At 41.7% G+C, this 17,578-nt stretch overlaps 1 protein-coding gene across 2 annotated transcripts in view; it reads right to left on the bottom strand.

The window, feature by feature from the left end:
* FPGS (folylpolyglutamate synthase) overlaps window positions 1-17,578 on the bottom strand; it is a 71,360-nt gene that overhangs the window by 9,525 nt on the left and 44,257 nt on the right. For both annotated transcript variants that reach the window (XM_089669003.1, XM_089669002.1), the window contains exons 8-12: window positions 12,636-12,738; window positions 10,335-10,412; window positions 10,114-10,261; window positions 8,971-9,069; window positions 2,537-2,687 (exon numbers count right to left, since the gene is read on the bottom strand). In XM_089669003.1, the coding sequence (XP_089525129.1) occupies window positions 2,537-2,687; window positions 8,971-9,069; window positions 10,114-10,261; window positions 10,335-10,412; window positions 12,636-12,738 (579 nt within the window). The remainder of the gene's footprint in view (window positions 1-2,536; window positions 2,688-8,970; window positions 9,070-10,113; window positions 10,262-10,334; window positions 10,413-12,635; window positions 12,739-17,578) is intronic.

The following is a 17,578-nucleotide window of genomic DNA, read 5'->3' as shown; positions in this document are numbered from 1 at the left end:
TGGGCCAGCTATATTGATCTTGGCTTCTCTTATGGGTCACTGACTTAAAACACGCATGTACAGTCAGGTCCATAAATATTGGGACATCGACACAATTCTAACATTTTTGGCTCTATACACCACCACAATGGATTTGAAATGAAACGAACAAGATGTGCTTTACCTGCAGACTGTCAGCTTTAATTTGAGGGTATTTACATCCAAATCAGATGAACGGTGTAGGAATTTCAACAGTTTGCATATGTGCCTCCCACTTGTTAAGGGACCAAAAGTAATGGGACAATTGGCTTCTCAGCTGTTCCATGGCCAGGTGTGTGTTATTCCCTCATCCCAATTACAATGAGCAGATAACAGGTCCAGAGTTCATTTCAAGTGTGCTATTTGCATTTGGAATCTGTTGCTGTCAACTCTCAAGATGAGATCCAAAGAGCTGTCACTATCAGTGAAGCAAGCCATCATTAGGCTGAAAAAACAAAACAAACCCATCAGAGAGATAGCAAAAACATTAGGCGTGGCCAAAACAACTGTCTGGAACATTCTTAAAAAGAAGGAACGCACCGGTGAGCTCAGCAACACCAAAAGACCCGGAAGACCACGGAAAACAACTGTGGTGGATGACCAAAGAATTCTTTCCCTGGTGAAGAAAACACCCTTCACAACAGTTGGCCAGATCAAGAACACTCTCCAGGAGGTAGGTGTATGTGTGTCAAAGTCAACAATCAAGAGAAGACTTCACCAGAGTGAATACAGAGGGTTCACCACAAGATGTAAACCATTGGTGAGCCTCAAAAACAGGAAGGCCAGATTAGAATTTGCCAAACGACATCTAAAAAAGCCTTCACAGTTCTGGAACAACATCCTATGGACAGATGAGACCGAGATCAACTTGTACCAGAGTGATGGGAAGAGAAGAGTATGGAGAAGGAAAGGAACTCCTCATGATCCTAAGCATACCACCTCATCAGTGAAGCATGGTGGTGGTAGTGTCATGGCGTGGGCATGTATGGCTGCCAATGGAACTGGTTCTCTTGTATTTATTGATGATGTGACTGCTGACAAAAGCAGCAGGATGAATTCTGAAGTGTTTCGGGCAATATTATCTGCTCATATTCAGCCAAATACTTCACAACTCATTGGACGCCTCTTCACAGTGCAGATGGACAATGACCCAAAGCATACTGCAAAAGCAACCAAAGAGTTTTTTAAGGGAAAGAAGTGGAATGTTATGCAATGGCCAAGTCAATCACCTGACCTGAATCCGATTGAGCATGCATTTCACTTGCTGAAGACAAAACTGAAGGGAAAATGCCCCAAGAACAAGCAGGAACTGAAGACAGTTGCAGTAGAGGCCTGGCAGAGCATCACCAGGGATGAAACCCAGCGTCTGGTGATGTCTATGTGTTCCAGACTTCAGGCTGTAATTGACTGCAAAGGATTTGCAACCAAGTATTAAAAAGTGAAAGTTTGATTTATGATTATTATTCTGTCCCATTACTTTTGGTCCCTTAACAAGTGGGAGGCACATATGCAAACTGTTGTAATTCCTACACCGTTCACCTGACTTGGATGTAAATACCCTCAAATTAAAGCTGACAGTCTGCAGTTAAAGCACATCTTGTTCGTTTCATTTCAAATCGGGGGATGATCTGATGGAGGTGGGGATGATCTGATGGGGCTGCGGGGGATGATCTGATGGAGGTGGCTCAAGTACAGTTCTTAGGTGGAGGTGGGGTAGGCTCCCCTGAATAAGACTACGTTCACATCTGTGCGGGTGGTGCCGCTGTGGATCCTCACAAAATTCCGTGCAGCCGCACCACCCGCACAGAGAAATGCAGACCCGAAGGCGGGTGCCATTCGTTCTAATAGCACGCCACCTGCACTAGAAAACGCAACCGTACTTTGAAGCAAGGTTCCCGTTTGGGCTGCGTTTTCGGAAGAAGTGCAGGGACTGCCCTGCGTGTCACGGGGCACAGGAGTCCATTCAAATGAATGGGCTCTCATTCATTCATCCCCCCCTCCCCAAACGTGGCCTGCATGAACACATGTGTGTACCGTGGCTAAGTGAGTTTTCAATGATTGTCTAAAGGCTGACAGGGTGGGGGCTGACCGGACATACTGCAGTAGGGAGTTCCAGAGGATGGGAGAGGCTCTGGAGAAGAAGGCGAGCGTGGAAGGAGGTGACGAGGGAGCTAGAGAGCAAGATGTCCTGGGAGGAGTGGAGTGGGTGATTTGGGCATTATCTGCGAATGAGGTTGGCGATATAGCTAGGGGCAGTGTTGTGGATGGCTTTGTATGCTGTGGTTAGCATTTTGAATTTTATACGTTGGGTTGAGAGCTACAATTCTGAGACATACTTGGTCAATTTTCAAGATTACTACTTATGCAAGTAAGGCTTTATACTATTAGTTTTCACATTTACCTGTGAAACAGCCTGATAACATAAGAGAACAAGCCTGAGCTACTGCCATGATCAGGCAGGAATGTGCACCGATGATACTGGAATTCGGTGTGATTTGTATGTTTCTAATACACTTACGCTCCAGCTTTCTCCTCATTGAGCGCCACGTCTTGGAACCATCTGACGCAGGCCTTAACACTGCTGTTTGTGTGAGCACCATCAATGTAATAAGATATAGGACCGCGCTGCAGCACCTGCGTTCGCCCCAACCATAATGTGTCCTGTAAACCTACAAAACAACAAAAACACCATTTTAAACACGAGCAGCAATAACTGTGCGGCAAGATAGCTAAAAGTAAATACATTGGAAAAACACTATTCTGAATGCTGACACTGCCCCCTGGTGGCCACTGGGCATTATTACCAATTCTAATGTGTGAATACACAAGAGGGAAGATTCAAAACCTTTTATGGTTTAACTACTTCCCTTCCACCTATAGCAGACATAGTGCTACAGGGCGGCAGGGGTGCGCAAAATCACGCATATATACAAACATGATTTTGCAGTTCCATCCCACCATTTGTGGCCTTGGCTGTCAATCACCAGGTCCCAGCCAGTGATTACGGGCCGGCACCCAGTGACCGAGTATCTATGACGGTGGAAGAGACCTGTATGTAAACAACACAGATCTCTCCCCTGTCCGCTCCTGCACACTGCTTTGTATGTCTCTGCATAGCAGAGCCACACAAAGCAGTGTGCTCACAGTGAAACACAGACACAACCCAGGTAGTAAAACAGAACAGTTAACCCTTTGATCGTCCAACATGTTAACTCCTTCCTGCCCAGTGCCATTAGTACAGTGTCAGTGCTTTTTATTAGCACTGATCACTGCATTGGTGTCACTGGGGATGTCAGTGACACCAAATCAATTCCCCCCAATGTCAGAATGCCCATCGCAGTCCTGCTATAAGTCGCAGATCACCGCCATTACTATTAAAAAAAAATATATATATATTTAAAATTCTAATATCTATACCACCAGTTGTAAAAGCTTTAACTTTCACGTAAACCAATTAATTTACACGTATTGGGATTTTTTTTTTTTTAGCAAAGACATATCACAGAATACATTTTGGCCTAAATTTATGACAAAATTAGACTTTTTACATTATTTTTACTGGACGTGTTTAACAGCAAAAAGTCAAATATTGTTTTCTCCTCAAAATGGTCGGTCTTTCTTTGTTTATAGCACAAAAAATTAAAAACTGCACAGGTGATCAAATACCACTGAAAGAAAGCTCTATTTGTGGGGGGGAAAAAAAGGACGTAAATTTCATTGGGTGCAGCGTTGCATGACCGCACAATTGTCAGTTAAAAGTAACGCAGTGCCGTATCGCGAAAAATGGCCTGGTCAGGAAGGGGGTAAATCCTCTGGAGGGCAAGTGGTTAAGCATGATTAGCAATGGATTTTTCAGGTAGTACACCCACAAGTCCATCTTTGAGTTTTAAACTGATAACTTCCTTCATCCCTGAATGATGATGAACCTGTTTATGACTTTAAGTGGAACTCGTGTTCCATTATTGCATACTGTGAGCAGCCAGGCTTTTTATTGCAGAAGAGACATGCAATGTCTGTTCTACAATAAAGTACATCTATCTACCTGCTTGTTCACAACGATCCTAATACTGTAAACTGAGCTGTCTATACGTAGCTCCACTTACAGAGGCTGGCTGATCCCTGTGTGCCAGAATGACCAGCTCCTACACATGTGCAGGAGTAACGTCATCCAGCGCCGGCCAATGAAGATGGCCGAAACCCGGCATACAGGAGAAGATGCTGCTAAGGGACTGTTGGAGTATTAAGCCTGTAGTTCCTCTTTAATGTCGCTTAAAGTACATTTTTTTTTGGCTAAGTCTCCACAAGTTTCTCTTCCTTCAGGCTTGGGCAAATGAAGAGCAAATGCACAATGAGAGGCTTTCACCTGGTTAGTCTTTGGCTGTCCCGTTTAACAGAACGTGCACAAATTACGGAAATCAAATCTTCATTCCATAGATTAACTTTCAGCAGAAAAACATTTTTTTTAAATTTTTTGAATAAAAAAAAAAAATTACTGGTATATACACCTTGTCCTCTCATTGCAAGGATACCAAAATATAAACAGCTGAGAATGAATAAATAAAAGTGACAAGGAGGTAGACTTGAGAAAAGCCATCAATGTTTATTTTTCATCCACTAAGGGTCTCAGGATGTCCAACTTTCAGGTTCTACTGCAGCCTACAGGAAGATTGGACACCAAGAAACAAAAAAACAAAAAAAAGAAAAATATCATAGGCCAGCCCAGGATAACCCCTCCCATTACCAGCTTTTTGCTAGTGTCCTAGGAGGATGGACATCTTGGCTACAGCAGTGCAGTGTTAGTATACGTAGTAATTAAGAACTTTACTACCGCTTTAAAGCTAAATTTTTTTACTAGAATTTTTTCTTACGTTTTTTTTCCCTTTAATCTGCTTTAGTTTACTTTTCTGGTAAAAGCAGTTGCAGAGCACATTTCAGGCCTTGAGCCATGGAAATTGCTTTAGTGCTTGCCATGTTTCTACACAGCGATTGAGTATGCCGGTTGGGCAGAGTACTGAGAGCTACCTCCATTATTTGGGTCACTGGGCACCTATAATCCCTATTCCCTCCAGTATTGCCATGGAACGAATTAGTATTGTGGGCTGAGCACTGACATCATCCACTTGCAGCCAGGGCTGGATCTAGTCTATTAGATCTGGGGGTACATATATCAACACAACAGTAATGGTGTTATCATCCCATCTTTAAGTCAGTTCTACTCTTTTAGGCCCCTACAGGGTGGTAGGGCCTTTTCTATTGTGAGGTATTTACCACCTTCATGCAAGACTTTATGGCTCAAATTACCAGTTATTTGCCAACTCTGATAGCAGAGGCGACAAATTGATCTCATGCCTTTTCTAGCAGATTCTACATCTGATTTGCCATTGGCTTTAGCAGCTTCAAAGCCATTGGTTGCAGGAACTGTCTAATTCTGAATTACTATAGACTTTGCCTGATGGGCTTGTCATTGACAAGTCAGATTCTGTCATAAACCCCCCCCCCCCATTCCCTACCAATTAAGAGAGACTGTTTCAGCTTTTGATGCAGTGGGCACTACTCTAAAATAAGAAGATTGCTTCTACCAAAAACGGTTTCCAGTCAAGAGTCATTTAAAACTCCTCAAACCATAAAAACAACTGTTTGCACCCACTTTTCCAACTATTTCTCCAAGGACATCAGAAAAATCCTGGCAATGCATCTGCTCCACCTAAATTGACTTTGTATCTGCTTAGTGATGATTTTGTGCAGAAGTGGGCAACTTCCACTGTGGTTCCGACAGTATACTGCCTTAACAGGGCACTTACCATTTCAGGAGAAGATGCACCTGTATATAGAACCCAAGCTCTTTTCTGATATGTACACCCTGCTCTTCATCAGATTTTAGCTGTGACCCGGTATGAATGTAAGGGATTTTTAATTACCTCTGTTATTCTTATTCTGTTATAATTGCCCCATTACCTGTGGCAGAACGTTTCTCAGTGTTTTATTCCAACCTGTCCACAGTTTCCAAGCCCACAAAGTGGCATTCTCCCTACTCAGGATCTCAAAGCTCCAAATATCTTTATTCAAATCCAAAAATTCTGTATGGAGGCTACCAAAAAGGTCATCTACTCCCTTCGCCAGGAGTTTGTGGACTGAGTTAGTGGATTTCAAAAATGCTTTCTTACATGTCCTCATTTTTCAGTCACAATTGCTCTGCTTTTCCATGGGGCCCTCCCATTACCAGTTTGTGTCCCTGCCCTTCAGCATTATTGCGGGATACTTAGACACCCACCTATTGGGGGAACCGTTGGTGTGGAATCTTTCGGACAACGTGACATTAACAAAATCTTACAGCTATGCTGATGGATCCTGAATATTCATAAACCATCTTTGGAACCATCTTATTGCTTCAAGTATCTTGGTCTAGTCATGGACACAACTTGGGCCAGTATTCATTTCACAGAAGTGACTTCAGATGCTCTAATATTTTTTTTTCTTTCTTTCGAGACCGCATCATTTGCAGTTTCACTCCAGACCTCTACCAAACATCACCAAAGTTCCAGGTTGTCCTTGGCCCAGTGGCTTAGGAATCTGGCTCTAAAATCCAGGAAATCTTTCCTTCCTATCCTTTGGAGAAACCTCACAATGGAAGCAAGCTTGTCGGACTGGGGAGGATTCCTGTGCACCTTATCAGTGCAGGTGGTCATTTAAATTCTGTCTCTCAATCTGGAAATCTATTTCTCCATGTGGAAGAATTTGAATTAGATGACCTTCCAGTACGATGTTGGATTGTGGCAGTCAACATTATGGCAGTGCCATACATCAATCATCAAGGAGGAACCACAAGTTTCGCCATAGCAAAAGGTAGACTTTCCTGGTCCTGTCCTAGGCAAAACTTCACCTTACAGCCTTGCCAGCCAAGTACATTCCAGGCACAGATAAATGGCAGGCAGACTCCCTCAGCCAATAGCACCTGGACCTAGTGCAGTGATCCCTAACCCTGGAAGTGTTCCAGGATCTCTGTTGCAGATAGGGAAGGTGCCAGATGGGATCATGATGAAGGGCATTACTCAAGTCGCGCTGCATCAGACTGGCTCAGGACGTTGTATGCCGACCTGGTCAGTCTCCTAGCACTTTGTGGGCTTTACCGATTGCCAGAATCTTTTGTCCCAAGGACAAATTTGCCATCCTACTTCAAGATCGCTTGCTTTAATGGGTGTTGAAGTCCTGGTTCTGAGGGACAAGGGATTAGAGTCTGATTCCCACAATACTTGCAGCTAGAAAAACTGCTTCTCGCAAGGCCTACCATTGGCCACAGACATACAGTATCTCACAGAAGTGAGTACATCACTCACACTTTTGTAACTATTTTATTATATCTTTTCATGTGACAATAATGAAGAAATGACATTTTGCTACAATGTAAAGTAGTGAGTGTACAGCTTGGATAACAGTGTAAATTTGCTGTCCCCTCCAAATAACAACACACAGCCATTAATGTGTAAACTGCTGGCAACAAAAGTGAGTACAGTACACCTCTAAGTGACAATGTCCAAATTGGACCCAATTAGCCATTTTCCCTCCACGGTGTCATGTGACGTGTTAGTGGTACAAGATTTCAGGTGTCAATGAGGAGCAGGTGTGTTAAATTTGGTGTTAATCGATCTCACTCTCTCATACTGGTCACTTGAAGTTCAACATGGCACCTCATGGCAAACAACTCTCCGAGGATCTGAAAAAAAGAATTGTTGCTCTACATAAAGATGGCCTAGGCTATAAGACCCTCAAACTGAGCTGCAGCACGGTGGCCAAGACCACACAGTGGTTTAACAGGACAGGTTCCACTCAGAACAGGCCTCGCCATGGTTGACCAAAGAAGTTGAGTGCACATGCTCAGCGTTCTATCCAGAGGTTGTCTTTGGGAAATAGACGTATGAGTGCTGCCAGCATTGCTGCAGAGGTTGAAGTGGTGGGGGGGTCAGCCTGTTTGTGCTCAGACCATATGCCGCACACTACATCCAATTGGTCTGCATTGCTGTCGTCCCAGAATGAAGCCTCTTCTAAAGATGATGCACAAGAAAGTCCGCAAACAGTTTGCTGAAGACAAGCAGACTAAAGACATTGATTACTGGAACCATGTCCTGTGGTCTGATGAGACCAAGATAAACTTATTTGGTTCAGATGGAGTCAGGCGTGTGTAGCAGCAACCAGGTGAGGAGTACAAAGACAAGTGCGTCTTGTCTACAATCAAGCATGGTGTGGGAGTGTCATGGTCTGGGGCTGCATGAGTGCTGCTGGCGCTGGGGAGCTACAGTTCATTGAGGGAACCATGAATGCCAATATGTATTGTGACATACTGAAGCAGAGCATGATCCCCTCCCTTCAGAGACTGGGCCGCAGGGCAGTATTCCAACATAACGACCCCAAACACATCTCCAAGACCACCACTGCCTTGTTAAAGAAGCGGAGGGTAAAGGTGATGGACTGGCCAAGCATGTCTCCAGACCTAAACCCTATTGAACATCTATGAGGCATCCTCAAAACGAAAAGGTGGAGAAGCGCCAGGTCTCGAATAACCACCAGCTCCGTGATGTCGTCATGGAGGAGTGAACTCCATGCCCAGGAGGGTTAAGGCCCTGGAAGGTGCTGGAAAATAATGGTGGCCACACAAAATATTGACACTTCGGGCCCAATTTTGACATTGTCACTTAGGGGTGTACTCACTTTTGTTGCCAGCGGTTTAGACATTAATGGCTGTGTGTTGAGTTATTTGGAGGGGACAGCAAATTTACATGTTATACAAGCTGTACACTCACTACGTCACATTGTAGCAAAGTGTCATTTCTTCAGTGTTGTCACATGAAAAGATAGAATAAAATGGTTACAAAAATGTGAGGGGTGGACTCACTTCTGAGATACTGTAAATACATAGCAGAGTCATGGTTGCTCATTATGTTATCTTACATGTCTTACCTTTAACCATTGGAAGACTAGGACGGAAAGCGGATGCCAAGGAAAGTGGCCACTTTACTAAAGGAAGCATCTGATTGGGAAGTTTTGGGTCTCCAAACCCTAAAAGAAACATTATACAAAATGGTTTTATATCAGTCAGGGCTTAACCCCTTCGCTACCTGACCACTTTTTTTTTTCTATACAAGTTAAAATATGCATTTTTGGCCCGAATAATATTAATACCTAAATCATTTTATATTTACGGAAAGCAGGGAACCTGTAAAATAAAAAGGTAGTTGCACATTTTTTTATGTCACGATAGTTGAAAGGTTTCTCAAAGCTATACTTTCAGTACAGTAAAATTTATTTTAGTGCACACACACTCAAAATAATCCATTTTCTTGTAAACTTTAAAAAATAAGTTTGAGTTGGGTAAATAAATGCCAATTGTGTCAGATCTGTGAGCACATGCAAAGCAGCAACACAGAGTGATACTCTTACATAGCCAACACTTTAAACATTTCTATAGCTCATCAGGGTTAATGGTAAATTATGGCCCTAGAGTTATTCCTCACAGTCAGACATGGTGATACTTAATATGTTGCAAATCGGCATTTACCAGGATAGATGTGCTCTAGGTGCATTTTTCACTTGCCAGTATTGCTATCAAAAGGGGGCTTATCAGCATTAGTACAGGTGGCAGGTCCTCTTTTCAGAGACATCAGGGGTCTATTAGACCTAAAATGTCTCTCCTGCACTTTTAAAGGCCAACTCCCATATTTATAGTGCAACATGTAGCCAAACAAACCCCCCTTCCTGACAGTGTGTGGGGATTCCATTCCCCTGCTGCAGCTGTCAGATTTAGAATCAGGAAATCTGGACACAGGGATACCTGTGCTGGGATGAGTTATACCAACATGGAGAATTCCTTCCTTTTTTGAGCCAGTGTCCATTTACCTGATAGTGGTAGGATAATCAAAGTAGAAATGAAGTGCCCTGTCATGTAGATTAGGAAACACCGCTTTTTAAATAACTTAGGGAGAAATTTTACTCATAATGACAATTATTAAATAATTTTTTTAAGAACCTATAATCAATACATTCTTTGCCCCTCTGGATCAATGTGAAGTACTCATTGTTTGCTGCACATTTTAATGCATTTACCTTTGCATCCCCTTTGCTGGAGCCACATCTGTGCCAACTGTAGAGCCAGGGATGCATTTGATTTCTGATGATCTCCAGCCAGACCCAGATGAAGAGACTTCCCCTCCTCCTCATATTCAGCCATGTCTGGACACATGTATAAAGGACACTGGAAGAAAAACAGCATTAGGAGGCAACTGTGCAAATCCGGCCAAATCAGAATTTACAGAACAAGAACTTACTCCAATCTCCTGTGCTCTACCAATCAGCACCTGAAGAGGACTGGCAGGCTGAGGGACAGTAAACGCTGGAACACCAGGCTGAAAGACACAACGAACCAGGTTACAAAAGAGTTCCTGTCTTAAAAAAAAAAAAAAAAATTTCTCTATAAAATTTGGAAGACATAAAAACTAGAGGAGAAACTCTCTCCCCTTTAGGCCCCTTTCACACAGACGGTCCGATTGGGTCCACATGTCAGTTTTTCAGGCAGACCTGATCAGACCATTCATAGTCCGTTTCCATCCGATGCCCCATAGAAAACAGCGGGCTGTGTCTGCCCGCTCTAAAGCACCAGAGCGGACACAGACCTGTCATCCACATGCTCAGCAGGGATCAGCGGAGAGATCCTCCACCGAACAAGCGGATCCGCCCCGTCTGAAAGGGGCCTTAACCAGCATGTCTCTAAAGATAAGTACTGAGAAGTTACTCGCAAACAAAAAACACAAGCTTTTTTTTTTTTTTTTTTAAAAGACTATTTTAAGTGACACTAAATGGTATCCTTAAGCTGGCCATAGATGGATCAAAATTCAACCGATTCAGCAGGGATCAACCAAATTTCAATCCATCTGTGGCGGTTCCCTTTCTTGTGAAGTCGATTTAATGTTCGACGTCTCACAAACAAGCTTGTTGGAAAAGTTAGCCAATTGGCTGCAGTGCTGATCAGTGTATTCTGACAATGGAGTACTGCTGTCAGAACACAACATCATCATCATCATCAACAACACAAGAACATCAAGGATTCTCCCATCCACTTCGCTTTTAGGGGTAGGAAAATCCATTCTTTTTCTGATCTGTGGGCTAATTTAAAAAAAAAAAAAAAAAAAGTAAAAAATGTTAGGCCAGCTCTAATCCCTCAAAATATTTCACACACATCCACTACTTAATGGCCCTGTAATCTATTTTTCATGAAATCACTTCTTATTGCGTTTCTCTGCCTCCTTGTAATACCCTTCCATGAGCACCCAAATGTATCCTCTTCCCCCTCGCTTGTTTGTATGAGGTCTGTCTGATGCTGCTCTTTTGATACTCAATCACAGGCTGTGAAGCAGCTTATCTGTATTGCAGTACTGCAGTAGAGAAGAATCAGGCCACCAACCTAGATGTGCTGTATGGCAGAAATACAAATATTTTCACAAGCCAGTTTTCATATATGTATTTCATCCATTTCCCTTCAGCTGCAAGTGGACATATTAACTTCACACTTTGAATAAGCTTCCATTCATTGTCTTTTTCTGATAACACTAGATGCCTGGCTGTGATTGACTTAAGCACTTTTGAGAAATAAACCTGAGCAAGCATGCAGTAAAGGTGCAGAATTCATTATTTTGATCAAATTTTGAAATACCCTGCTTCACAGGCATCAAGGCAAACTGCATCCTTTTCAGCTTTGTGTATAACCAAAACGGTAATATAAGTGAAGGTACAGGATGAACCAAACAAAGCACACTGCGAAGAGCATATAAAGCAACTGTTAAGTGATAAAATTGGAATAAAAAGGTACTTACAAAGTGATGATCTATCAGGGCACATAACTAGATAAGACAACTATCAGACTGGGACACAATTACAAGAGCAGAAATATCGCTTGACAAATCCAGCAGAAGGAGAGATGGGATGCAGTGGTAAATTACATGTTACAGGGCCCTGCCCCTTCATCAGGACGTTGAAGCATTATCAGTGGAGGTACTTTGCACACAGACTGTCAGCTTGGTCCCCACTCAGTGACTATCAATCTGAATAAGTTGTGGCATTTCACTCTCTGTCTCCTTGGCATCTATTTCAGCACATTTACCATTGCATCATCCCCCTCCCTCTACTGGATTATGTGTAGAGATTCCTTGCGCTTGTAACTTTGACCCGAAATCTGATAAGAGTTGTATTGCCTGGTTATATGCCCTGATCTAGCTGTCACTTTGCAAGTGCATTTTTATGCCAATGTTATTTACTAAAAATTATTTATCTGCACTATTCGGTGCACTTTGTTTTCTTTATCATTATTGCTATACTTGTACCAACTCAGCAGCAGAATTAAAGACAAAGCATCAGCATACATTCTCAAAAAGGAGAGATCAGCCTTGCAGCCAGGAAAAAGGAAAAAGAAAGAAAAGCCCTTTCTTTTTTGCTCCTGAACCACATCACTCTACTCTCTCCTCCTGTGAGCAAATGCATCAGAAAGAACTACACCCAACTGGCTGCTGTACAGGAGAGTACAGTAGACCTCTACATGTGGAGAAAAACAACCAAATATATATCAATTCCCAAACCTTAAATATGCCCCCTTTTTGCCAGGCAATTTTCTCAATAGTGTCTCCCAGGATGGCTGTGTGGTCAATACCAAGAGAGGAAATTCCACAAACAATGGGTTTCCTAGAGGAAAGAAAAATGAGGAAAATTTAAATATTGAAATTTATAGTTGTTTGGGTAAAGTAAAATTCTGGCTTATATCACGTCGTAGTTATCAAAACAGACAGAATCCATGACATGCCAGCTCAAGCTACCCATTCACTGCTGGCTGAGGAAAGCCAAAGGAGATAACTAATTCATGCTAAATGAAGACATGAAACCTTAAGCTGGCCATAGATGGATGAATGAATCTCGGCTGGTTTAGCAGGGACCAACCAAGATTCGATCCATCCATCTATGGGCAGGCTGGCAGTACCCAAGTGGAATGGATCGACTAGGTACAACCAGCCTGTCGGATTTTTTTCATGCAATTAATGCCAGTGGCCATAGCTGCTAGCACTCATGTTTTACCGGCCCAGGAAGGCTCCCTGCCTGTAGAGCACAATAGCACTGCGGGACGGATTCTGAATTTCTATTGACTGAATGTGTTGGAGAAATCGAGCCATGGTGGAAGGAAAAAAAAAAAACTGCATGATCTATGGCCTGCTTTATGCTTGCAAAAATTACACTTTGATCTTTTAACCATCAAGGAGCTAAAAAGAGAACTAGAAGTCATTAGCCAAAGTGAAAGCCCCTTAAGTTTAAGGTCCAAACAGTTGTGCAGCAGTAGAAGTAGTGACATCAGAGTGATTAGGAGGAAGGTTTTCAGTTCACATATGCTTTGTCACCCAACCCGCACTGAAAATACAAACAGCAGGTAAAATAAGTATTGAGCCCCTCCAATCACCTGACTTGAATCCAATAGAAAATCTATGGAAAGAAATAAAGATCAGAGTTCATAGCAGAGGCCCATGGAACCTTCAAGATTTGAAAACTGTGTGGAAGAATGAGCCAAAATCAAACCTGAGCAATGCATGCGACTAGTTTCTCCATACTGGAGGCGTCCCGAAGCTGTCCAACAAACCAACAAAGAATTTAGTATGAAGTATTAAATAAATTTCAATTAACGTGTTCAATACTTTTTCGCTGTGTCATTCCATTTTATTAAGTGTTCTTGCATGGCAAGACCACTTACTGTTATCTCACATATATATTCTTATTATTATAGCCAAATTTACCACCCTAACTCCTCCCACAGTTTTTACACTACATAGACAGTAATATACCGAAACGTGCGGATTGTTCCCGGTTGGTGTGCTATTACTTTGTGGAACGTTTTGCCGAATGGTTCACGAAATATCGTCTTTTTTTGGTGAAATTGGTCCCATAGGAATGAATGGCGGAATGTTCAAAACTAGGGTGGGAGCTGACAAAAGCTAGAGTGTGAGCTGAAAAATCAGGACATGATTTCTAAACTGCCATCACTCCCTCATTTTCAAGCCCACCTACACAAATCTCATATGAAAACGTTCAGCTATCCCTGCTGCCACTAAAAATGTCCATGGCTAAGCCATAGTCCTGATAGTTTTCACAATATGACCATTTGTTTGCAACTCACGCCGCCCATTGACATTCATTGAAACTCTACTCTAGCCACCTCAAATTTGAAGGACAATTTCTAAACTGCGACTGCCTTCATTTTTAATATTTCAGAGATATACTATGCATCAAAATGCAGGTCTGGGTCTTGTGATTCTCACAATATAAAGCTCTTCGCTGTAGAATTTATAGTTTTTAAAACTACGACCATTTGAAGACACCAGTGAAGTGAGCAATTTGGAGCAGTTTGTTTTTAACCGCTCTTCTCTGCCCTATTTGAAATCTAATTTTGAATTCGTGACAGTTTGGCCGGCTTCTGGTTAAAGGTTTGGAAATAAGTTTTCTACAGTAGAGAGTATTTGAGGTGATAATGCTGCTAATGTTTTTATAAATGTATGTTTTAATGGAACTGTGAAGCACTTGCAATTAAATGTGCTATATACAGTCAGGTCCATAAATATTGGGACATCTACACAATTCTAACATTTTTGGCTCTATACACCACCACAATGGATTTGAAATGAAACGAACAAGATGTGCTTTAACTGCAGACTGTCAGCTTTAATTTGAGGGTATTTACATCCAAATCAGGTGAACGGTGTAGGAATTACAACAGTTTGCATATGTGCCTCCCACTTGTTAAGGGACCAAAAGTAATGGGACAATTGGCTTCTCAGCTGTTCCATGGCCAGGTGTGTGTTATTCCCTCATTATCCCAATTACAATGAGCAGATAAAAGGTCCAGAGTTCATTTCAAGTGTGCTATTTGCATTTGGAATCTGTTGCTGTCAACTCTCAAGATGAGATCCAAAGAGCTGTCACTATCAGTGAAGCAAGCCATCATTAGGCTGAAAAAACAAAACAAACCCATCAGAGAGATAGCAAAAACATTAGGCGTGGCCAAAACAACTGTCTGGAACATTCTTAAAAAGAAGGAACGCACCGGTGAGCTCAGCAACACCAAAAGACCCGGAAGACCACGAAAAACAACTGTGGTGGATGACCAAAGAATTCTTTCCCTGGTGAAGAAAACACCCTTCACAACAGTTGGCCAGATCAAGAACACTCTCCGGGAGGTAGGTGTATGTGTGTCAAAGTCAACAATCAAGAGAAGACTTCACCAGAGTGAATACAGAGGGTTCACCACAAGATGTAAACCATTGGTGAGCCTCAAAAAAAAAAAAAAAAAAAAGGAAGGCCAGATTAGAGTTTGCCAAACGACATCTAAAAAAGCCTTCACAGTTCTGGAACAACATCCTATGGACAGATGAGACCAAGATCAACTTGTCCCTTAGCAAGTGGGAGGCACATATGCAAACTATTGTAATTCCTACACCGTTCACCTGATTTGGATGTAAATACCCTCAAATTAAAGCTGACAGTCTGCAGTTAAAGCACATCTTATTCTTTTCATTTCAAATCCAATGTGGTGGTGTATAGAGCCAAAAATGTTAGAATTGTGTTGATGTCCCAATATTTATGGACCTGACTGTAAATAATTAAAAGTTGAAATGCAGTTCTCACTTTATCAAGCTTGCCATGTGCACTTTTTAAACTTTGATCAATCAATTGGTTTAGTGTAATGTTTACTATCTTTACTCAGTCCAAACAGTTACTCTGCCCAGTCCAACTTTTTCACAGTTACTCCAGCCACTCTGACCACACAACAGTTACTCAAGCCACTCCACCCAGTTACTCCGCCCACTCCAGTTGTAGACTACTGGTGGATGCAAGAACACTTCACACAATTTCCCCAGAAATTGTAGCTTTTCTAGTTATACTTAACTTCATTTCTGAACTTAATTGTTTCCTTTGTATGTATGGACTGCATGGGTTGTTACCATCATGTGGTAAAATTTCCCTGTCAATAGCACCTTTAGAAATATATTTATTAAGAAAAATGGGGATGTGTTCAATACTTATTTTACCCATTGTATGATGTCTGAGAGGGATAAAGAGTAATACAAGGTTTAAATCTCTAAAAGAAAATACTGCCCCAGTCTCCCTTCAATGCTGCACATTCGGTCATGGGATTTCTGTTGGAAGTTCTGAAATCCTTCAGAAGAGATCATCAACCTATTGCCTGTTCTTCTCGTCATATGACAAGCATTGGCAAAACTTTAAGTGTCGGCAAGGATAATTATTTTTCAGCTTTTTAGGCCTCATTCTCATTTTACTTGCTTGCCCCATGCAGGTTCGGGTTTTGTTGGCAAGGGGATGCGCAGGTATTCCATACATCACTGTGTCAGCAGTCCCAGATGTCTATTGGGACAAACAGCTACAAGGACACAGTCACAGTGTCCCTGTGAGATGTCCATGAGCATGCATAACCCTGACCACACCCAAAGAGAGTTGAGACACAGATGTCATATTGGGACACAGCAGCTGTGTCTGCGCAGTCGCATGTCCCAAAAGACATCTATGGGGATGCATGCCCTGCACAGGGCTTGCAAGTAATTTCCTCGAGTGAATGGGGCCTTACTCTCCATTATTTCCTCCAAGATTGCCAATAGAGATTTATATAAAACATTTGAGTATAAGTCAGGGTTTTTCAGCACAGATAATCCATTTATGTCATTGAAGTGGTTTCAAAATGTTACAGGACTATTGTTTATCAATAATCCATTTTCAGTGAATGCTGTACCCATAGTTAAATTAGGACTAAAGGCAAAATTAAAAATGACATCTGATGCAGTCTGCCACCAACAAAGCGGTCTGTTTTTGAGTCCCCCTGTGACTGCTATTATTTTTCAACTTCAATTAAAGTGCAGCAAAAGTTAGAGGGTTGAGACAACCCATTTAGGATAAACAAGAGTGCTTACAATGGTCAGCTTTTATTCATTTAGCCAAAACCTTCTTTAAATAGAATACAAAACCTGTTGCTGTAACGGCTTAAAAAGGCATTTGCTGAAGTATGGCTTTAACCACTTCCAGTCCGGACACTTTTACCACCTTCCTGACCAGGGCAATTTTCAGCGCCATCACACTTTGAATGACTACTGTGCGGTCATGCAACACTGTACCCATATGAATTTACCATTTTTTTGAGACAGATAAAACTTTATTTTGGTGGTATTTATTCACCGCTGGGATTTTTATTTTTTTTGCTATGTAAATGAAAATGTCCAAAAAAATTTTAAAAAAGTGTTTTTCTTATAAAATGTTGCAAATAAATAATAGTTCATCATAAATCTTGGCCAAAATTTATTCCGTTATCTTTTTAGTAAATAAAAAAAAAAAGCCAAAATTAGTTTATAACCAAAAATTATAATTTTTAAACATTTTTTTTTCATATTATTTATTTTATTTTTTTTTACATACTGTCACCTTAGCAGTACAGTGTCACCATGGTGACACTGTACTACTTTTGGGTGGTGATGATTTT

The sequence above is a fragment of the Staurois parvus genome, unplaced genomic scaffold (assembly GCF_062004578.1).
Source record: "Staurois parvus isolate SC_StPar_1 unplaced genomic scaffold, SC_StPar_1.0 ptg000068l, whole genome shotgun sequence".
Classification (NCBI taxonomy): Eukaryota; Metazoa; Chordata; class Amphibia; order Anura; family Ranidae; genus Staurois; species Staurois parvus.
The sequence above is the reverse complement of the archived record's forward strand: the minus strand, read 5'-3'. Positions and strand labels throughout refer to the sequence as shown.